General features: G+C 43.1%; 1 protein-coding gene and 1 pseudogene across 6 annotated transcripts in view; both read right to left on the reverse strand.

Moving 5' to 3' along the window:
- Nucleotides 1-1,053: 1,053 nt before the first annotated feature.
- Nucleotides 1,054-22,803, reverse strand: part of ANGEL1 (angel homolog 1) — a 35,598-nt gene continuing 13,848 nt past the window's right edge. For 5 of the 6 annotated variants that reach the window (XM_054530866.2, XM_054530864.2, XM_054530865.2 and 2 more), the window contains 7 exons: nucleotides 22,365-22,434; nucleotides 21,345-21,778; nucleotides 18,739-18,865; nucleotides 18,324-18,434; nucleotides 6,212-6,281; nucleotides 5,526-5,689; nucleotides 2,156-4,298 (listed from right to left, as the gene is read on the reverse strand). In XM_054530866.2, the coding sequence (XP_054386841.1) occupies nucleotides 4,138-4,298; nucleotides 5,526-5,689; nucleotides 6,212-6,281; nucleotides 18,324-18,434; nucleotides 18,739-18,865; nucleotides 21,345-21,778; nucleotides 22,365-22,434 (1,137 nt within the window). In that variant the 3' untranslated portion in view covers nucleotides 2,156-4,137. Of the gene's footprint in view, nucleotides 1,504-2,155; nucleotides 4,299-5,525; nucleotides 5,690-6,211; nucleotides 6,282-18,323; nucleotides 18,435-18,738; nucleotides 18,866-21,344; nucleotides 21,779-22,364; nucleotides 22,435-22,803 lie in introns of those variants that run through there. The other variant, XM_063715651.1, reaches the window with a different exon arrangement.
- On the reverse strand, nucleotides 2,156-3,258 carry LOC112128758 (uncharacterized; annotated as a pseudogene).

Genomic DNA, 22,803 nt, shown 5'->3' on the forward strand with positions numbered 1-22,803 from the left:
AGGCAGGGGAGGAGAATGAAGAGCAGGTGGGTGGTACACAAATACGGTGAGAAGGACTAAGTTCCAGTATTTGATAGTACAGTAGGGAGACTATAGTTAACAATTTATTGTATATTTCAAAATAGCTAGAAGAATTGGAATGTTCCCAGCACAAGGAAAAGATAAATGCTTGAGGTGATAAATGTCCTTAAATATCCTGACTGGTCATTACACTTTGTACGCATGTATCAAAATATCACATGCAGCCCCAAAATATGTATAACTATCACATGTCAATTTTAAAAAGGAAAAACAAAACAACCAGAACATTCCTCTAGTTAGTAGCTACAGCAGGGCAGGAACTGGAGAGAAAAACAAAAAAAGCAGCAGCCTCCTCACTGGTCATTTCCCTTCTTGGTCTCCAGCTAAAAGCTGCCTCTGAGCTACCCCAGCCCCAGGCCCCCACCACCAGCCTCTGCCTTCCAAGATAACCTGTCTTGCCTGATCCTGGAAAGGCTTGTGAGAAACTTGGGGTGGTAAGAAATAAACCAAAGGAGATTCTCAAATTCTATCTCTGGGATTTCTGTTTCCTCAGATGTAAAGGTAGAATCTGAACACCACCTAAACTGCCACCACACAGTGCTACTGTCTTTGCTAGCTGACGTGGAAGTACTGTGTAAACTTAACAGAAGTGCTGTGCAGATGCTAACTGACTGAGGCAACTAGGAGGAACCCTCCCTGCCAGGAAGAGGTTCTTGGGGATATACCTCAAAGCTTAGGGCTTTCAAATACTTCCCAGCCAATGGGCCCAACTGTCCAGCCTGGCTGGGGTAACTATCTACTCCCAACTCCTACCAATAATTCTCTGGAATTCTTAGCACCCTTTTCTTGCCAAAGCCCAAAGCAATTTCAGATCTGAAAATTCTTCGCAAGTAGAAGTGATTATTAACTTTAATTTCTATTTCACCAAGGAATGTGAACTGAAATACAGACAGGTTAAGTAACTTACCTACAGTCACCAACCGAACAGCCCAAGAGGACAAATGATGTTTCTAATTCCTAGCTGAGGCTGAGTTTTCTTTTTTTCCTTTTTTTTTTTTTTTTTTTTTTTTGAGATGGAGTTTCGCTCTTGCTGTCCAGGCTGGAGTGCAATGGCACGATCTCGGCTCACCACAACCTCTGCTTCCCAGGTTCAAGCGATTCTCCTGCCTCAGCCTCCAAGTAGCTGGGATTACAGGCATGCGCCATCACGCCCGGCTAATTTTGTATTTTTAGTAGAGACGGGATTTCTTCATGTTGGTCAGGCTGGTCTGGAACTCCCGACCTCAGGTGATCCACCTGCCTCAGCCTCCCAAAGTGCTGGGATTATGGGCATGAGCCACCGCACCCAGCCGCTAAGTTTTCTTTTTACTAAATCAAGTGAGTGGATCGCAACCCAGGTAGTGCAATGGAAGCAACCAAGTGGCTTTAAATCAATCAGATTCTCAGAGACTGATTCAGAGGGCTGGTGTGGGTTCTGGGAACCTGTTCAGGTAAGACAGAAAACCAGACCTGGTTTCAGGGCTCCCAGTGGGCATGTGGGCTTGGCTGGTCTTACTGCACAGGGAGGCTGGAGGACAAAAGCACCAGCAAGAGTTAGGCCTAGGAAGGAAGAGACATTTTTCCAGCGACAGATGGCCCACTGCTCAGCCCTGGCTCCAGAATGCAAAAGAGATCAGAAATAGATGCTCAGCAAGAGGCATGTGCCACCCACATCATGTCTCATGCAGCTGCCACAGCTTTAACCAGGAAAAGACACATCTTATCCCACTTTGCACAGACCCTCCTGAAGTGCAGAAGATACTAGGAGGCGGCATGGGGGGAGCAGATGGAGGAAGAATGAAAAGCAGTCCAAAGAATCATTCTCTCACTTGGGAAGGACAGAAGAAAGCTGTACCCCAACAGTGTCAAGGCAGGAGGCTTCACTCAAGCCCTGTTCCTCCCAGGCCTCACAGCAGTGGGAATTTACCTCAGCTAATAGAGGGAGATCTTACAACACATTTCTCAATCTAGATTCATGTCTTGAGACCCCACCCCAAGATCAAAAGCTCCTTAGTCTCTTCCTCTGCCCACCTCATTCTTCAGGCCCTCTCTCAAGGACCTAATCCCTTCAGGATCCTAATAAAATGACCAACAATGGGGGAAAAAAGGTAAACCTTTATTTGGAAAAAGAGTTTAAATAACAATTTAAAACCCCATTTCATTTTCAAAACAGAAACAAGAAAGCAAGGAAAAGATAATCTATCAAGCACCTGCCCTCTGCTGTCGTTAGCCATTTTAAAGCTGCATTTCCCAGCAGAAGAGAACAGTGATGGGCCCTAGTCCTAGGAACCCACAGGGCACTGTCTTGAGACCCTTTTAGGCAGTGTCCAGGGGACAGACAGACAGAATGAATGGTGGGGTGTAGACAGACCTGGGGCTCAGACAGGCACATGCCCAGTACCCAGGAAACAAAGTTTAAAAATATATACACATAGAAAAATAAATTCCCTAGAACCTAGGCATGGAAAGCTTCTAACCATGAATGCAGCAGCACAATTCAAACTGGGTCTTTGGCTTTCAAAAAAAGGAAAGAACCTTAACCCCTGGCTCACTGTCCCGAACTCAAGTCTCTTGACCACTGTCTTCAGTCCCACTTTGGAGGTCGACTGAGGCAAGACCAAGTCAAATCTACCAGGGCCAGCAGCCACTCTGACTTAGGGAGATGTGTGGAGGGGCTGGCCCAGGATCTCCCAAGGCCACACCCCAGCAATGAAAGATTAAGGCATGCAGGCGACACAGTGTGGACTAAGGAGTCCCCTGAATAAGCCAGGGTACCCTTCTGTTAGGGGAGGGAAAGCAGAGGCAACAAGCAGCTGAGGCCTTGCTGGACACAGCCAATCCGCAAGCACTGCCACTTCAAATTCTTGGACCAGTTTTGTCCAAGGCCACCTTTCTGCTGAGGCAGTTTGGCCTGAGCTAAATACCAGGGTTTTCTAGAAAGGAAATGGAAGGGAAATGGGAGACAGGAGATAGCAGAAAGTAAAAAGTGGTGGAAGGAGAGGAACAGAAAATTGCTTCTTAGGAGTGGAGAGGAAAGACAATCAGCTTAGGTCTTCAGTCCCAGCTGAGGCAGCTGCAGAGTCTACCTGCTCCTTCCCCTACTGGAACTCCTACCCTTGCCCCAGTTCTGCAGGCGGCAGAGTCCAGTGAAACAAGAGTTTCCTGAAGACTCTTTCTTCTCCTAATCCTTAAATAGTTTCAAACCTCATACCACTACCCTAGCCCAATGAACCCCACATAAGGGTTCAAACTTCCGCCTCCCTCAGGGAAGCCTGGGGAAAGGGATGGCCCTTGAGAAATTACACCAGGTCTGTGGGGAGCTCTAGGTTGGAGGCACAGGGCCCGCTGGGACAGGTAGTGCATCCCCCAAAATTTGCCACTCCAGGATGTGGGCCCCATTTGTTCCCAGAGCCCAGATGCCGGGCCTGCCCTGGTTGGTAGGATGAATGCCTAATGAAACAGGCTAAAAGGAGAGATGGGGCCATTCCCTGCTGCTGCCTGCTCATACACAGGTACTTGGGTAGACTCTGAACCTGCCCCTAGGCCTACAGCCCCAACATGAAAAGTGGACTGGTCAGAGGCAGGCATGGCTGTGCAGAACAGTCTCACCCCAAGAGGACACATACATGATATGCATATCTCACATGTGCATGTCTGGCAAGAGAGCTGGGCCCAAAAGTCCTGAAGGCAGGGAAAAGGTCAGGTCAGAAGGTACACCAAGAAACGGCCTGAAAGCAAATAACCAATGAAATCAAGAACTCCCACAACCCTGGTAATTAAAAATCAAGGGGGAGCGCTGGATACATGGAAGGAAGGGGGAACCCCCCTTCTGCCTCTCCCAGGGCCACTGAGTGTGTGGCACAGGATTAGGAAGAGGTTGGGGTGGGGCAAGGACCACAGGCAGAGAACGCGGCCAAGCCTGGAGAAAATCTAACCATGGGAAAAAGGGAACAAGGAGGGGGAAGGGAAGGGATGTAAGTTTCTTGGATCTAAGTTTCTAGATGCATGGGATTTTTCCACAGTCTCTGATCCAGTGAGCTCTTCTGGAAGAGAAGCTCTCTTCCCCTGGGAGCCCTGTCATGGGGCGGTGACTTCCATCCCGAAGCTGGCTAGCAGGCAGAGGTGGTCTGAAGAGCAGAAGGGGTTGGGTAAGCCATTGGCAGCCCAGAGAATCTCTTCAGAGAGAAGGGAGAGACGACCCAGGAGCTTGAGAGTTCCATCTCGATACAGCCTGTGATCTGGGGCACAAAGCAGAAGCCAATGGGTAAAAGCAGCCGCAGCCACACTGCATGGGCAGGCAGTGGCAGAGCCCTTTGGGAACGCCTTCTGCAGGCTGCATCCCCTTGGCTGCCCACTGCCCCTCACCTCCTCTTGCAGCATCTGGCTGAGGAGGCCTCATTTTCTCAGATACTCCATATCATCATCAAAGAATAAAGACAGGTGAGTTCCGGGGGACTGGGACAAGCTGGAGAGCCCACCATTACAAGATCTTTTGATTTTCCAAGAGAAGCTAGAGATCCAGCTTTTCTATATAAAATCTGTTTTTTTTTTTTTTTTTTTTTTAGATGGAGTCTTACTCCATTGCCCAGGCTGGAGTACAGTGGCGCAATCTCAGCTCACTGCAACCTCCGACCCCCGGGTTCAAGCGATTCTCCTGCCTCAGCCTCCTGAGTAGCTGGGATTATAGGTACCCGCCACCATGCCTGGCTAATTTTTTTTTTTTTTTTTTTTTTTTTGAGACGGAGTTTTACGCTTGTTGCCCAGGCTGGAGTGCAGTGGCGCCATCTCGGCTCACTGTAACCTCTGCCTCCCGAGTTCAAGCGATTCTCCTGCCTCAGCCTCCCAAGTAGCTGGGATTACAGGCACCGTCACCACACCCAGCTAATTTTTTGTATTTTTAGTAGAGACGGGGTTTCATCATGTGGCCAGGCTGGTCTCACTTCTGACCTCAAGTGATCCACCCATCTCGGCCTCCTGGAGTGCTGGGATTACCGGTGTGAACCAGTAATACACGTGCCTGGCCATAACAGTAATACACATGCCTGGCCAAAAAGAAACATTCTTTACACAATACAGGCATGGGGCTGGGAGACTGCTATACTGTGTCCACTGGTATGGGGAGAGGAGACAGAAAATAAGGTCTCTAACCTAACCAAGTCCCCCATTCAGTGGCTGTCATTAAACAAACTCAACCACTTCCTAGATCTCTATTTTTACCTCTAAAATGGGGATTGGGAGTGACTATCCTACCCTCCTCTCTTTAATGCTGCAAGGGTAAAAAGAGACAAGGCAGGCAAGTGGCCTATGGGGAGAATGATAAGGATGACCAGTGCAAGGGAGGTATGAAATCTGCTCCTTTGCTGGTTAAATCCCAGCAGCCCAAGACATGCTACCAAATGCCTGACCTACCATTAGCTGTTCCCAGGGACCTGGGGGTGGAGGAACCCAGGATCCATCAGGCTTACCAGTTCTGTTCCCATTCTCATAGGACTCAGCTGAGAAGAAGATGTAATCTACTGTCATTCCAAGACCCAATGGCATTGTAGTGACCTCTGGGCGGCCACGCTGGGGCAGGAAGTGGGTATATACTGACGTCAGGTGGAGGCAGTGCTGGATGGTACCTACAGTCCTACAGGGATGAAGGGGGAAATATTAGTCAACAAAAATTACTAAATTTTCCCTAGATCACTTTTTCTGTGGGTTTTATGAAGATTTTTTAAAAGGATGACCTCAAATGACTCAATCTCAGCCAATTCCTTCCCATGCTAAGAAGGGGCTGGCAGTCTTAGCTAAAATTAGCCTAGAAACACACATTTGTATTGAGACTCCCTGACACTCCTTATCTGCCACTATCTGCTTGTTACCTGGTAAAGTATCCCCAATGTACCCCTGTCTGGGGCCCAGGCCTCTTCTGTGAGGCTTTACCCTCTGAGGAAAGAGTACATAGCCTTTTCATCTGCAGGAACATGGGTGGGTCACCTCTGGCTTCTGCATACCTACATAACCCTCTATAAGCTTAGCAGATATTAGGGGAAAAAGAGCTTATCAAAAAGTGCTCCCCCAAGTCAACCTCAGGACAACCAATGGGAATCTCTCTCTTACACCTAGGCAAAGGCTGGACTGAAAACAGAAGAGAACTGGAGAAGGTTACCTGGAGAAGGCAGGCTCAAGCTCCGATGTGTCTTCCTCAAGGACAGACTCAGCCCAACCCGCAGGTCGCTCTGCAGAGGACCAGAGAGAAAAACGTTTTCTCATCCATAGACAGTGAAGCAGGGTCAGAACCTTTCACCCTAAAATCCCTCTCAGATCCTTGACTGGATTGCTTCAGAAGGATCCAGAAGGAGAAAGGAAGAGAGAAACAGTGAGGAGGAGATGACGACTATAAACCGAAGTCAAGAACCTCAGAAAGCAAATGTAGGGCATCTAACATAGACATTGTCTTCTGTGGCTCCTCACCTTTTTCTTTGATTTAAAAAAAAAAATAAGTCATATAGTCACATGGTACAAAATCAAAATGTAGCAAAAATCAGTGAAGTTCCCCTGTCACTTGCCCTCCTCTGCCACTCAGTTCCCCTCTCCAGAAGCCACCAATGTTACCAAATTCCTGGTATATTCCTTCAAAGACTTTCTATTACATACCATCCATGGTGTGTGTCTGTGTATGTATGCATACATGTATATATACATACATATTACATATATGTATACATCTACAAGCACACACTCACACACATACATATCATACACACGAATGTTAAAAAAGGGAGATACAAATTACCACTATCAGGAAAGAAAGAAGGGACATTAGTACAGATCCTACTAACATTAACAGGATAATAAGGATCAGCAACAACACTGACAAGCCGTTAGCTAGACCAAGAAAACAGAATACTCAAATTACTAAAATCAGAAATGAAAGAGGGGCCATCACCACCAACCATTTAGAAATAAAAAATAACTATAAGTGAATGCTATAACTGGATACCAACAAATTGGATAACTTATATAAAATTGAAAAATTCCTAGAAAGACACAAACTATGCAAAATAACTCAAGAAAAAAGTGAAAATCTGAATAGGCCTATAATAAATAAAGAGATTGAGTCTGTAATTTTAAAACATCCCACAAAGAAAACACCAGGCTCTATGGCTTCACTGGTGAATTCCAGCAAACATTTCAAGAGGAATTCATACAAATCCTTCACAAACACTTCCAAAAAAAGAGACACTTCTCAACTCATTCTATGAGGCATTACTCTGACATCAAAACTAGATAAAATGTCACAACAAAAACTATAGACCAATATCCCTTATGAATACAGATGCAAAATTCCTCAATAAAACATCAGCAAACCAAATCCAGCAAAATATAAAATGATTATCTACTATGACCAAATAAGATTTATCCTAGGAATGTAAGCGTGGTTTAACATCTGAAAATCATATGTGATACGTCACAATAGAATACTTAAGTTTAAAAAAAAGCCACATGATTATCTAAACAGACAGAGGAAAAACATTTGACAAACTCCAACACACTTTCATGAGTTAAAAACACTCAAAAAACTAGGAATAGAAGAAAACTTTCTCAATCTGATAAAGAGAATCTATGAAAAACTCACAGCTATTATCATACTTAATGGTGAAAGACTGAAAGCTTTACCCCTAAGATCAGGAACAAGGAAAGGGTGTCTGTTCTCACTACTTCTATTTGACACTGTACCAAAAGTTTTAGTCAGAGTAATTATGAAAGAAAAAGAAATAAAAGGTATCCAGATTGGAGTAGAAATAATACTATTTCTATTTGCAAGATGACATGATCTTATATAGAGAAAATCCTAAGAAATCCACTTAGAAACTATTAGAACTAATAAATGAGTTCAGCAAGATTGCAGGTACACGATCAATATACAAAAATACTTCTATACACTAGCAATGAACAATCCAAATATGAAATAAAGAAAATTCCATCTACAATAGCATTAAAAATGAAATAATTAGGAAAATTTTAATACAAATAGTGTAGGCACACTAAAAATTACAAAACTTGGAAAGAAATTAAAGATCTAAATAAGGAAAACTAGCCCATGTTCATTGGCCATAAGACAATATTGTTAAAATGGCAATATTTCCCTAGGCAACAGATTGAGTCCCTGTCACAGAAAGGAAAGAAGGAAAGGAAAGGGGAGACGGGAAAGAAGAGAGGAGAAAGAGAAGAGGGGAAAGAGGAGAGGGGAGAGGAGGAGAGAGGAAGGGAGAGGGGAGGGGAGAGGAGAGGGGAAAAAAGGAAAGAGGAGAGGGGAGAGGAGGGAAGAGGAGGTGAGAGGAGGGGAGAGGAGGGGAGAGGGGAGGGGAGAGGGGAGGGGAGAGGGGAGGGGAGAGGGGAGGGGAGAGGGGAGGGGAGAGGGGAGGGAAGGGGGAGGGGAGAGGGGAAAAAAGGAAAGAGGAGGGGGAGGAGGAGGAGGAGGGGAGGGGAAGGAAGAAGAGGGAAGAAAGGGGAGAGGAGAAGAAAAAGAAGGAGGAAAAAGGAAAGGAAAGGAAAGATTTGTAGATGTCTATCAAAATCCCAACTGGTTGGTTTTTTGGGTTGTTTTTGTTTTTTGTTTTTTGTTTTTTGCAGACATGGATATGATGATCCTAAATTTCATACGGGAATGCAAGAGACCCAGAAGAGACAAAAATCATCTTAAAAACAACAAAGTCAGAGGACTTACTCGTCCTTATTTCAAAAGTACAGTAATCTATCTTATCCATGGGGGATACATACCGAGACCCCCAGCAGATGCCTGAAACAATGGATACTACCAAACCCTAAATATACTGTTTTTTCCTAAACATACCTATGATAAAGCTGACTTTATAAATTATGTGCAGTAAAAGATTAACAATAATAATAAAATAGAACAATTACAACAATATACTGTAATAAGGTATGTGAATGTGGTCTCTCTCTCCCTCAAAGTATCTTAATGTTTTTGAACCTCAGTTGACCAGGGGTAACTGAAACCAAGGAAGGCAAAATCACTGAGAAGGCGGACTACTATATACAAAACTATAGTAACCAAGTCAGTGTGGTTCTGGCATAAGGACAGATACAGACAGGAAGGGAACAGAACTGAGAGTCCAGAAATCCATACATCTGTGGTCAATTGATTTTTGACAAGGGGAGAAGTAAATGGAAAGTGACTCATGGGTGTAAGGTTCCTTTTGTGGATGATGAAAATGTTCTAAAATTAGATCATGGTGATGGTCACACAACCCTGAATATACTAAAAGCCAATAATTACACACTTAAAATGGGTGGATTTTATGACATGTGAATTTCATCTCAATAAAGCTGTTCAAAAAAAGGATATGGGAATGTTACGAACAACTTCACGCCAATATATCTGATAATTTAGATGAAATGAAATACCCCTTTAGGCCAGGCGCAGTGGCTCATGCCTGTAATCCCAGCACTTTGGGAGGCTGGGGCGGGCGCATCACGAGGTCAGGAGATCGAGACCATCCTGGCTAATACGGTGAAACCCTGTCTCTACTAAAAATACAAAAAAATCAACCAGGCATGGTGGCAGGTGCCTGTAATCCCAGCTACTTGGGAGGCTGAGGCAGGAGAATCGCTTGAACATGGGAGGCAGAGGTTGCAGTGAGCCGAGATCGTGCCACTGCACTCCAGTGTGGGCAACAGAGCGAGACTCCATCTCAAAAAAAAAAAAAAAGAAATGCCCTTTTATTTGCCTTATATTCTTCCTGTTAGATTTATATTTTTTCTTTTTGTTGCTCTTACACAGTGTTTTTTTTCATTATATCTTTTAATAAACATGTATTTTTATATAGGAACACTACTAAGTTCTCCACGTTAATTTTGTACCTATCTACCTTCCAGAATTATCTTAATGCTTAATGCTACTTAGTTTATTCTCTTGGATAATTCTGTTGGCTGGTATCTCCAAACACAGTTAAATTATGATAGTCTTGTCCTTGTCTTGTTCCTAACTTTAACAGGAATGCTATTAGTTTTTTTCTTTAATCAAGATGCTGTTTGGAGTTGAAATAAATATATTTCAATGGTGTACGAAATTATCCATTTTTTTCTTAATTTAAGAGGGTTCGTTTTAAAAGAATCTAGAATAGATGTTGAATGTTAACAGATGTCTCTTCAACATCTATACAGAGGATGGCATAGGTTTCATATATTTTAGATTTCACATATATATAAAATTATATTAATAGATATCTCAATATTGAACTATCCCTATATTTCTAATAAACTTCAGTTGGTCTATAGTATATTACTCTTTCAATGTGCTGCTAGGTTTTGTTTCCTGATCTTCTATTTAAAATTTTTTGCATCAATATTCATAGGTGGAGAACATTAGAGTCTGTAGTTTTCTCTGTGTATTTATTGTCAGGTGTCAGTGTCAATATTATACTTGTTTCATAAAAATAACCTGGCCCCTTTCTCTCTCTGTGCTTTGTAACAATTTAAACAATAATGGAAATATACATTTTTTAAAGGTTTGAGGACATTCCCTATCAATCTGAGCCTGGTGTTTCTGAGGGACTGTATCTTTGAGAACTTTTCCTATTATTTTTCACCCCGTGGTCATCAGTCTATTTAGACAATCTCCATGGGAATCAGTTTTAGTAAATTACATTTATATGCCATCCAAATTTTCCATTTCTTTTGCACTTAGTTGAGCAAAAACAACAACAAAAAAAACCCCTTGTGATTCTTGATTCCACTGCATCTGGATGCTTGTTCCTGCTCCTCTTTTCCCACTTACATAGGTTAGCTAATGAGCTTCTTTAATCGACAGCTATTTTTCACCCAAGCAACCAACTCTTAAGAGTTTATGAGTTCTTCCATTTTTCTGTTTTTAAAATTATTTCCATTTGAATCTTCTTTCCTTTTGCTTTCTTTCAGTTTCTTTCTTTTTTCTAATTTCTTGAATTGGGTGCTTAACTCACTTTCATCCCTTCATATCTATTAATATAATTCTATGATTCTAAATATTCTATGTAATTCTATGAATTTTTCCTTGAATACCATTTTAGCTATAACCAACAATGGTATTTTCATTATTGTTATTTTCTAGATATTCCGCAATTTCAGTTTAAATTTTCCTCTTTGATCAAAAAGTTTTTTAAATGTCCAGTTCACAGTATTTTTTTTCTTTTTTCTTTTTTGAGATAGGGTCTCACTCTGTCACTCAGGCAGGGGTGTGATCACAGCTCACTGTAGCCTTGACCTTCCAGGCTCAAGCATCCTTTCACCTTAACCTCTCGGTAGCTGGGAGTATAGGCACATGCCACTACGCCAGGCTAATTTTTCTATTTTTCCATTTTGTGTAGAGACAGGGTTTTGCCACATTGCACAGGCTTATTTCGAACTCCAGGACCCAAGAGAATCACTTGCCTCAGTCTCCCAAAGTTCTGGATTACAGGCATAAGCCACTGTGCCCAGTTTTTCACTTTTAACTTATATGTTTATTGCATGTGCTTTATGATCTAACAGATGATCAATTCCTAAGAATTTCCTATGAATACTTAAAAAGAAAATGTCCTCTCTGCTGTCAATGTTCAGTGTTTGATATATATGAATCAGATTTATCATCCGACATGTTACTTAGTTATTCTATATTCTTAGTCATCTTTTATCTACTTGATCTGTTGCAGACTCAGAAAGATCAATTAAAGCCTTCTAACCTTTAGTTATTGTCTATTACTCCATGTTACAGCCTATGCTTTCACTTTGTGATTGTGGATGCAATGTTATTTGCAGCATAAACATTTTTAACACTAGTATCTTTGAATTACATCCTTTATCATTAAAATATGCCACACACACACACAAAAAAAAAATTACAGTGACCTGCAGGATCTTAAACATGATTTCCCTAGACACCATTCTTACCATGCAGCACTGTGAACAAACAGCACTGCTCTGGCAGTTATACAGGACTCAAGGCTTACCACCTACCCTGCTCCAGGTCACATGAGCTGCTACCTCTACATGAGCTACAGCCTCTTCCTGGGCCCATTCAGCAATAGTGGCAGCCACACATGCAAGTTCCTCTGCAAGTACTTGGGAAGAGGATCCTCAGTTGTATCACACAACAGCCAGTAGAAAAGCTGGATTTAGGACTTTCCTGCTCTTTTATGATGTTAGCTGTAGGCTTGTTAAAAAACAAACAAGCAAAAAAGAACTTTTCTGCTTAGAAAACTGACCAGATAGGCCAGACACAGTGACTCACACCTGTAATCCTAGTACTTTGGGAGGCCAAAGCCGGAGGATCACTTGAGGCCAGGATTCAAGACCAGCCTGGCCAACATGGTGAAACCCTATCTCTACTAAGACTACAAAAAATTAGCTGGGTGTGGTGGCATGCACCTGTAATCCCAGCTACTCAGGAGGCTGAGGCAGGAGAATCACTTGAACCCAGGAGACAGAGACTGCAGTGAGCTGAGATCGCGCCAATGCACTCCAGCCTGGGTGACAGAGTGAGACTCCGTCTCGAAAAAAAAAAAGAAAACTGACCAGATAGCCTTAGCCTTTGCTGTGTGACTGTGTGACCTTCCGGTCAGTTTGTTAACTAGGAGTTTACAAAAATCGCCCATTAGCAATTGCCTTTTCTGTAATGTGCTAAATTGTGCACATGGTTTGCTCTTACTTGTTAAAAGACCTAAAGCCCCAAGATTCAGTGTAATGTGCCAGTGTCTATGAGAAAGAAAACACAGTAATTCCTTTTAATGTCTGCTATGGTCTAAATGTTTGTGTCCCCACAACCAAATTCATATGTTGAAATCCTGACCCCCATGGTGATGAGGTGGCACCTTGGGAGGTGATTAGGTCATGAGTGTGGAGTCCTCATGGATAGGATTAGTGCTCTTATAAAACATCCCCAAAGAGTCCCCTTTCCTCTTCCTCTTCTACCATTGAGAAGATGATGCTCATGAACCAGGAAGCAGGCCCACAACGGACACTAAATTTGCCAGTGCCTTTTTTTTTTTTTTAAAGACAGGGTCTCTGTTGCCCAGGCGGGAGTACAGTACGGCAATCATAGCTCACTGTAACTTCAAACTTCTGGGCTCAAGTGATCCTCCCACCTTAGCCTCCTGAGTAGCTAAGGCTACAGTCGCATGCCACCATGCCCAGCTAATCTTTTTGAATTTTCTGTAGAGATGGGGTTTTGCTATGTTGCTCAGGCTGGTCTCAAACTCCTGGCCTCAAGTAATCCTTCCACCTCAGCCTTCCAAAGTGCTGGGATTACAGGTATGAACCACTGTACCCAGCCTCTGCCAGTGCCTTGATCTTCAACTTCCTGGCCTCTAGAACCATAAGAAATAAATTTCTATTGTTTAAAAGCTATCCAGTTTATGGTATCTTGTTACAGCAGCCCAAATGGACTAAGACAATATCTTTAAGAACCATACTGGAAAAAAGAAATCATTCATAATAGAAATGTTGACAATGAGGGAGACTTAAAAATTAAATACCCTTTTTACAAATTATTCCATTACAAAGGGGGTTGGGGGCCGGGCCTGGTGGTTCACACCTGTAATCCCAGCACTTTGGGAGGCCAAGGTGGGCAGATCATTTGAGGCCAGGAGTTCAAGACCAGCCTGGCCAACATGGTGAAACCCCGTTTCTACTAAAAATACAAAAACTAGCTGGGCGTGGTGTCACATGCCTGTAATCCCAGCTACTTGGGAGACTGAGGCACGAGAATTGCCTGAACCCGGGGGCAAAGGTTGCAGTGAGCCAAGGCTGTGTCACAGCACTCTAGCCTGAGCGACACAGGGAGACTCTGTCTCAAAAAAAAAAAACCAAAACAAACAACAAAAAAAAGGGAGTTGGAAATAGTAAGAATCACCATGTATTTTATTATACACATTGGATGGCACAGAATGCTCCAGTACAATGCAATGTCAGCTTATGGGAAAATCAAACCATCACTACCTAGCACTTAATCTTCCTTTGTACTCAGAGGCTCCCCATTCAAGCTACTGTCACAGTTAAGTTGTCATGTTTTGAAATGCACAGTTGGGTTGGATGATTCTGGTATTGAACTGGAAATATTGTTAGCATATCTAAACAGAGCCTCTAGAAAAATGAACTCACACACTAAGATCTCCTTGTACTCCATTCATGGCCTCCTTTTTTTTTTTTTTTTTTTTTTGAGACACAGTCTTGCTCTGTCGCCCAGGCTGGAGTACAGTGCAGTGGCGCAATCTCGGCTCACTGCAAGCTCTGCCTCCTGGGTTCACGCCATTCTCCTGCCTCAGCCTCCCGAGTAGCTGGGACTACAGGCGCCTGCCACCACACCTGGCTAATCTTCTGTATTTTTAGTAGAGACGGGGTTTCACCGTGTTAGTCAAGATGGTCTCGATCTCCTGACCTCATGATCCGCCGCCTCAGCCTCCCAAAGTGCTGGGATTACAGGCGTGAGCCACCGCGCCCGGCCTATTCATGGCCCTTTTAAAATAAAGATAGTTGGCTGAGCATGGTGGCTCACTCCTGTAATCCTAGCACTTTGAGAGGTCAAGCCGAGAGGATGGCTTGAGCTCAAGAGTTCGGGACCAGCCTGGGCAAGATGGTGAAACCCAGTCTCTACAAAATACAAAAATTAGCTGGGCATGGTATCATGTGCCTATAGTCCCAGCTACTCGGAAGGTTGAGGTGGGAGGATCACCCAAGCCTAGGAGATCAAGGCTACACAGTGAGCCGTGACTGTACCACTGCACTCCAGCTTGGGTGAAACAGTGAGACTCTGTCATGAAAAAAGAAAAAAAATTTAGATTTGAGATTCATTAAGAGCCTGTTCAGCCCTGGGTAGGAGCATTGAACAAATAGAAGGGTACATTCAAAGTATGTGGAGAATAAGTATGTTTACCCAAATCTAACCTCAATTTTGAAAATACGGTTATTTTGCACCGTTGGTGAACTGGCTATTTTGCCCCTATAGAATGAGTCTTTTCTACCTACAAAGTGATTGTCAGTATATATTTTAAAGGTTCTTGGTTTAATTTTGTGACTATTTATTTTATGTTTCATTCAAGTACATCACTGATTTAAATAACCTATTCTTACTATGAAATTATCTAAGTGAGATCCTGTTACTGTTTTTATAATCCTAAACCACTGAGCTACGGCTCCCCTGGCTGAACCTGACTGATACAGAATTTACTTAGCCCAGTTTCTGCTACCTGCTGGTTCACTCAATACAGGGTGGTCATCATTGTTATCACTATTGCTATTGCCATAGCTGTAATACTTTCACTTTGCAATTAAAATAAACTGGGCCTGACACGTTTGTTGCTCTGTGCAAAATGCCAATTCAAGTTAAATTCTTACAAGAAGAAAATAAATTCAGTGTTCATCAGCAGTCCTTTTACTATAGTTTTCCCAGCCATTGCTTGGTTGCCTTCAGTTACTCCTCTAGTAGTTTCTTGAAGAAAGGTTGTTAGTTGAGTATAATATTCTTGAACTATATCTCCTTTCCTAGAAACCTTAATCCACTGTCTTCTAGAGTTGGATGTCAATATTAAGAAGTCTGAAGTCTTCCAGGTACACTGGCTCACATCTGTAATCCCAGCACTTTGGGAGGATGAAGTGGGCAGATCTCCTGAGGTCAGGAGTTTGAGACCAGCCCGGCCAACATGGTAAAACCCCCCATCTCTACTAAAAATACAAAAAAATTAGCCATGCCTGGTGGCGCATGCCCAGAGCCCCAGCTATTGGGGAGGCTGAGGCAGGAGAATTACTCAAACCCAGGAGACAGACGTTGCAGTGAGGCATGATCACACCACTGCACTCCAGTCTGGATGACAAAGCAAGACTCTGTCTCAAAAAAAAAAAAAAAAAAAGTCTGAGGTCAACCTCATTACCGTTAGGCTTCAAAGTACCTCAATCTTTCAACTGCCCAAAAGATTCTTTCATCTTTGACTTCTAGGAACCTCACTAGAATGTCTTAGTATTAATTCTCCTACATCTTTTCTTTTTTTTTTTTTTTTTTGAGACACAGTCTCACTCTGTCACCCAAGCTGGAGTGCAGTGGTACGAACATGGCTCACTGCAGCCTTGACCTTCTGGGCTCAAGCAATCCTCTTGCCTCAGCCTCCTGTGTAGCTAGGACCACAGGCACGCATCACCATGCCTGGCTAATTTTTTGATTTTTTTGTACAGACAGTGTCCCACTTTGTTGCCCAGGCTGGTCTCAAACAATCCTTCTGCCTTGGTCTCCCAAAATGCTGGGACTATAGGTGTGAGCCAGGGTGCTTGGCTCCTGTATCATTTTTTACTGAGACACATGTCTTCTCGATCTGAAAATTCACATCTTTTCATTTTGGGAAAATCTTTCTTGGATAATTATCTTTAAATATTTCTTCTGTGTTGTTATATTATAGGCTTTCTTCTTTGGGAACTCCAATTACGTATATGTTAAATCTCCTTTATCTTTCACTACTGTCATTTTCTCTCTAATCCTTTCTAACCTTTAACTTCTCATTGTTTTTTTTATTTGTTTTGTTTGGATTTCCTGGCCTGTCTCTTACCTTGTTTTCGACAGTTATATTCCTACTTGTGCTGCATACAATTTTGTCTTTTTGTAATGTTTTTATTTTTTATTCCACTTCTTTTCTGAGCTCTGCAGCTTACATTTCATCTTCTGATGTCTTGCCACATGCCTGAACTTATTTTATAAAGGCAGCTATTTTATTTTTGTGCTCTTTCTTTCATAAAGACAATTTCTTGGCCCAGCGCAGTGGCTCACGCCTGTAATCCTAGCACTTTGGGAGGCCAAGACAGGCAGACTGCCTGAGGTCAGGAGTTCGAGACCAGCCTGGGCAACATAGTGAAACCCCTGTCTCTACTAAAATACAAAAAAAGAAAAAAAAAAATTAGCCAGGCGTGGCGGCATGCGCCTGCAGTCCCAGCTACTCGGGAGGCTGAGGCAAGAGAATTGCTTGAACCCAGGAGGCGGAGGTTGTAGTGAGCTGAGATGGCGCCACTGCACTCCAGCCTGGTGACAGAGTGAGACTCTGTCTCAAAAAAATAAAAATAAAAATAAAAAATAAAGATAATTTCTTTATTCATGAGAAAGTAATCGTAATTTCTATGAGCTCCATGGCAATTATTTTTATCTTTGAAGTTAAACATTCTTTATCTGCCTTTTATTTTTCTGTTCCTTTTTTCTTGCAATATTTCAGCACAGATTCCATGCTTTTCCTTTTTTGACAACCAGCTTTGAATTAGTTGAGGTTTTTCTGCACCAGCTATTTGTACAAAGTTTATATAAGGGAAGGACTGGGTATTTCAAGTAATGGGAATTTTCTTTTTGACACAGGGTTATGTAGGCATCCTTTTAAATCTTTCTCTCTCCCAAGCCAAAAGAGATAGGCAGCTCTACAAGTATCTCATCTACCCTCTCTATCACTTGAACAGATTGCTTAATGGAAATATGGCTTGATCCTTGATCAGTCCCTCCTTCACTGCCTCTTAGGATCAAGACGGGTCCAGAGACTCTCCTATCATGACCTGTGCTTTCTATTCTTGTTGGGGAAAAAAAAAAAAAAAAAAAAAAGGGATTTGGGTTTTATGTTCCATGTGGAAAAAAGTACTCAGCTAGTTCTTTCTGAGATCCACATATCCCCACAGATAAGTCTCTCTATACTTCCTCTAGCACCCCTGCACGATCTCCAGTGCTTCTTGCAGGCATTCCTTCTGTGTTGTGGTTCTTGGTGTCAGATATCTTCAAATCTCCCAGTTTTGTCTACAATGGAGTTTACATTTCTTTTTTCCATTCTCCTTGTTGCTTTGAAGTGGTTTCAGAGACAAGGGGAGAATGTCAAGTATACTCTGCTACATTCAATCTGAAATTTCTCAGTAGGAACAACTTTTATTAAAACCAGAACCACCGTCACCTTATGATTTTCAAAGCCCCATCATGTGTAACTTCTCCCCTATATATGCTGTACACATGCTAGTCATTAGCAATTTAAGCCTAAAAAGGTTAAATGGCTTACCCAAGCTCTCAAAGCTAGTTACAACCCAGGTGTCTTGATTCCTGGTCCGGCGCTCTTATCACAGTGCACATCCATGCAATGGCCACTGAACTCAACTGACCTTCCTTCTAAATATACGTATTACCAGAAGCTAATCTCTAAGAATTATACTTAGAAAACAGCAGGAAACCACATAACTGACAAACATCAGGAATGAGGAAGAAAGAAGACCAAGAAACTGGGATTAGTTCCCGTTACCTGGCTTAGTATCTGTCACTCCTTCCATGAGGACCAGTCCTACTGGTCGCTGACAAGCGATGCTGCAGAAGCGGAAACGTAGCAGGAAGTCTCGGCCATACTTGCGTCTCTCTGTAAACCAGGAAAATACATATAGTGAAAGAAAGACAATGAAGCCACATGCTGAGACCTCCTTAGTACCAAGCAACTTCCAGCATAGGTACACAGAGGAAGGATTCAGAAGATAAGGAGATTTTCCAATGGCTATGATTTAAAGTTGTCCATTTTATTGGACGGCCATTGGGAAGATAGTGAGAAAACAGAGGAATCTGCTAAGAGAAATGAGGGATTACACTTTTTCTTGTCATTGAGACACCAGCTTTCTCCCAAAATGGGCATGAAGACACAGCCAACCAAGAATGCGACATGTGCTCACCTGATCTCTTGGGGTGACAGGAGGTGACATACTGACAGCAATCAGTGATGCCCAGGGAGCTGGGCCACAGTGGGGCCTGCAGCTTCCTCTGGTAAAGCTGATGGGAGAAGTCTTCCTGTCCAGATACCTGGGAGGAAAAAGAAGGGTGGGAATAAGGAAACCAAGATAGAAAAAGGAAATAACAGCCCATGTTTTGGGATATGTGGACAAATACAAACACATACAATCACACACTACGTACATGGTATAAGCAAGCATAACAGTCTCAGGGGCAGGTTAAAAATAAGGACCAAATTAAAACCATTACTTCTTCACTGGCAACACTGAAATGTCCATGAAACAGGAGGAGGGGTAAGAGACTGAATCAAGGGGAATCGAATAGTATGAACATGTGGTTCCCTAAATTTTACCTCCGAAAAATCAATACGATTCTCCTCTACAGGGAATATCAACTCTCAGGGGCTTTAAGTTGCAATGGTTAAAGGTTTATCCTCATCTTTGGATCTTCTGGATCAAGGTCTAATATCCTGAACCTATTACTGGGTAACCACAGGGTCAAACCAAATGGGAAAGCACCAAAGCACTTTACCGTATCTATGTCACCATCCTCGGTCAAAGCCAATGAGCAGCCTGGGAACGGACAAAACGTAGTAGGGGAAACATTCGGCAACATCAGTCATCTGCACATCTCCAACATGTGTAGCAAAAGTCCCTTTATGCCATTTAACAACAACAAATATTTGAAAGCCAAAAGACACTAGCTAGGTACTGGGGATAGAGCAGCGATAGACAGAATCCCCTTGCCCTATAAGGGCATAAATTTTCAATATGTCATCGGAAGTAAAACAGATCTGCAATTCAATGGCCACTTAATAGCTGTGTGACTTTCGGCAAGTTAGTTAACTCTCTTGGGTTCAATATCTCCTACTATAAAATGGGATAAGCCAGGCGCAGTGGCTCACGCCTGTAATCCTAGCACTTTGGGAGGCTGAGGTAGGTGGATCGCCTGAGTTCAGAAGTTCGAGACCAGCCTGGCCAACGTGGCGAAACCCCGTCTCTACTAAAAATACAAAAATTAGCCAAGCATGGTGGCACACACCTGTAATCCCAGCTACTCAGGAGACTGAGGCAGGAGAATCGCATGAACCCAGGAGGCAGAGGTTGCAGTGAGCCGAGATCGTGCCATTGCACTCCAGCCTGGGTAACAGAGCGAGACTCGGTCTCAAAAAATAAATAAATAAATAAAATGGGATAATAATACCACGTACAATCAAGAATCTTAATAATCACTACCAGTTACTGACTTTGAGCCAGATACTGGAAAACACTTTACACGCATTATTTTATTTAATCTACCCAAAAAAACACCTCTGAGGCAGGTCCCATTATATCCCCCACTGTATAGATGAGGCAAATGGGGTTCAAGAAAGTTAAGTAATTTGCTCAAGGTGGCAGAGCATGGATCTGAACTCAGGACTGTCTGGCTTCAAAGCAAGTGCTCTCATTCACTATGCCTAACAGTGCCTGTCATGTGGCAGGCAGTCAGTAAATTCTTTTCCTCGTTCCCTGAGTTCCTTGATTACAGCTCCTTTAGGGCAAGATCATGCCTTTCTCTGCACACATCTGGCTCATTTACATAAAATCCCATGTGCACAACAGTAATTCAATCGTTTTGTGTCCTTCCACCATTGTGCCTTGCCAAAAGTTAGTCAATAAATTGAAACAGTAGGGGCAAAATAGAGGAACAAGGAGATTAAGTGACATAAAGAAATCAGCACAAGCTGATAAAACTATGAGGTGTTTGTCATCAACACTCAACAGTTAGAAGGAATAAGATCCATATGCAAATTGCTGAGTGAAAAAAAACAAGCTATAAATGAAACATACAGTAGTGTATCATGTTTATAAAACAGACATGGTAGATTACATATTGGCTGTTATAAGCAATGACAGCACAGCATTTGAGGGTAAGAGCTCTGCAGCCAGACCACCTGGTTACAAATCCTGGCTCCACCATTAACTACCCACATAACCTAGGGCAAATTACTTCACTTTTCTGAGCTTTAGTTTCCTCATTTATAAAATGGAAGCCATGATGGAAATTGTGAAAACTAATTAGTTAATGAGTATAAAGTGCTTAAAATAGCACATGGCACACAGTTAAGTGCTTAACAAATGTAAACACTGATTACAATATCATAGGAACATAGATATCACTGTAAATGCAAAGAAAACAAGCTAAAAGACTACCACCAAACTTGGAACGGTCATTATGTGACTCTAAGAGAATAGAATAGGGAATGTGGGTAATAAAACAGGCCTGTGCCTTACTGTATAATGTTTAAGTTCCTCCAAGTATGTACTTACGTATTACTTGTCAATTAAAAATATTAATGATAAAAACTGAAAAAAATTCCAATATGCCAAAGTACTCAAGAATTCTTAACTTCCAGGCTTGGGTACAAGCTATTCAACATAACAAGAAAAAGGAGGAACAGGCCAGAGCAGGTGTACTGAGGTCCCTGCCACAGAAGAAGCACTGATGCTAATGCCTGAATCTCTCTTAGACCATGTTCCCACCCACACCGTGGCCTCTCCCATTTCACCTTCCAGGCTGGCATCCCATGGTACTGGAGCTCTCCATCCCTGATGAAGTTGTAGAGAGGTGAATCAGGGACAGAATTTAGGTCCCCGCACAAGATGATGGGGCAGTGGCTGCCATCTGACAGTCTGGCCACCTTGTCCACTTCCGCCAGGAGAATGGCCATCTGGGCCAGCTTGACATCACCCCGGCGTGGGTTGTAAAGGATATGGGTATTTGCCACACACAGCGGGGCCACCGAGACTTGCCCCAGGCCTTCTGGGATGAGTGGCTGCAGTAGCAACACTAAGCCCACATTATCCCGATTAAGTAGCTCCAAGCCAGGCCGGAAGTACTCCACAGGGCTGGCACAGAGCAGACGGAATCTGGTAGGCTTGTAGCAGACAGCACAGCCATCGGTTTTACACCCAGTCCTCCTCTTGTAGAAACAGGTAAAGCCTGCAAGGAAAATCCCACCAAAGAGATGGGTCAGAGTCCTTAAAGCCTGAATCCCTTCCAACCAGCACAAGCAGTCCCAGTGTATGCCCCTGAGGCATTGTTCCTGCTACTCAATAAAGGAGCCTTTGCCACTTCCTTGGTTCAGCAGGTTCCCCCTTACATTGTAACCAGGTGACTGAGGGGCTGGAAGGGCAAGGAGGGAAGGGTATGAAGCAATGTAACATAATAGAAAAGAGCACAGAATCTAGAGTCAGACAAGCTGGATTCCTAGCTCCACATCTACTAGCTTTGTAGCTTTGTGATTCTGAGGAAGTCACATGCATTTTCAGAACTTCAGTTCCCTCATCTGTAAAATGGGAATAATAACAGTCTCACCACATTGGTTACTTCAAGGATCAAACAGCAATGTATGTCAGAATTGCTTTAAAAGTGCAGAATTCTACCTTCTCAGGCACACATGGAAGGAGCTAGCTCACAGGTGAAACTGAGGGTTTACTAAGACAAAAGGAAAGGACGGGGTCTTCAGGAGAGAGTAGACAAGGCTGTGGAAAGAAAAGCTGGCAAGCATCCCAGGGAGCTGCATTACCCATCATTCGCAGAGAGGGTTCCAGCTGCTCCCAGTAATGATCTTCCTGGACTTCCTGGAGACACAGGATCTGGGAAATTGACAAGAAACCCAATCACTCCAGAGTGCTGGAATGTGACTCCCACCCTCTAGGAGCAGGTCCTGAGGCCAAGTGGGAAGCTGCTGGGTCACATTGAAACTTCCCAGAGTCACCAACAGCAAGAACAGGCCCAGACTTAAGCTGAAGAGATTGGACATGTGCACTGGGTTTTCCTGCTCCTTGAATCCCTCAAGCCTCCCTTCCTGCATAAAGGTGCTGGAAAGTGCACACCTAGGGAGATTCTTCTCAGCATCTGCCAACAACTCACTGACACCAGGCAGGCAAGCTCCAGCCCTAGACAGGACTCCAATCATTTGAACAACTATGGGTTGAACTCATCTTCTAAGAGCACTGGGAAAC

This window comes from Pongo abelii, chromosome 15 (assembly GCF_028885655.2).
Source record: "Pongo abelii isolate AG06213 chromosome 15, NHGRI_mPonAbe1-v2.0_pri, whole genome shotgun sequence".
NCBI lineage: Eukaryota > Metazoa > Chordata > Mammalia > Primates > Hominidae > Pongo > Pongo abelii.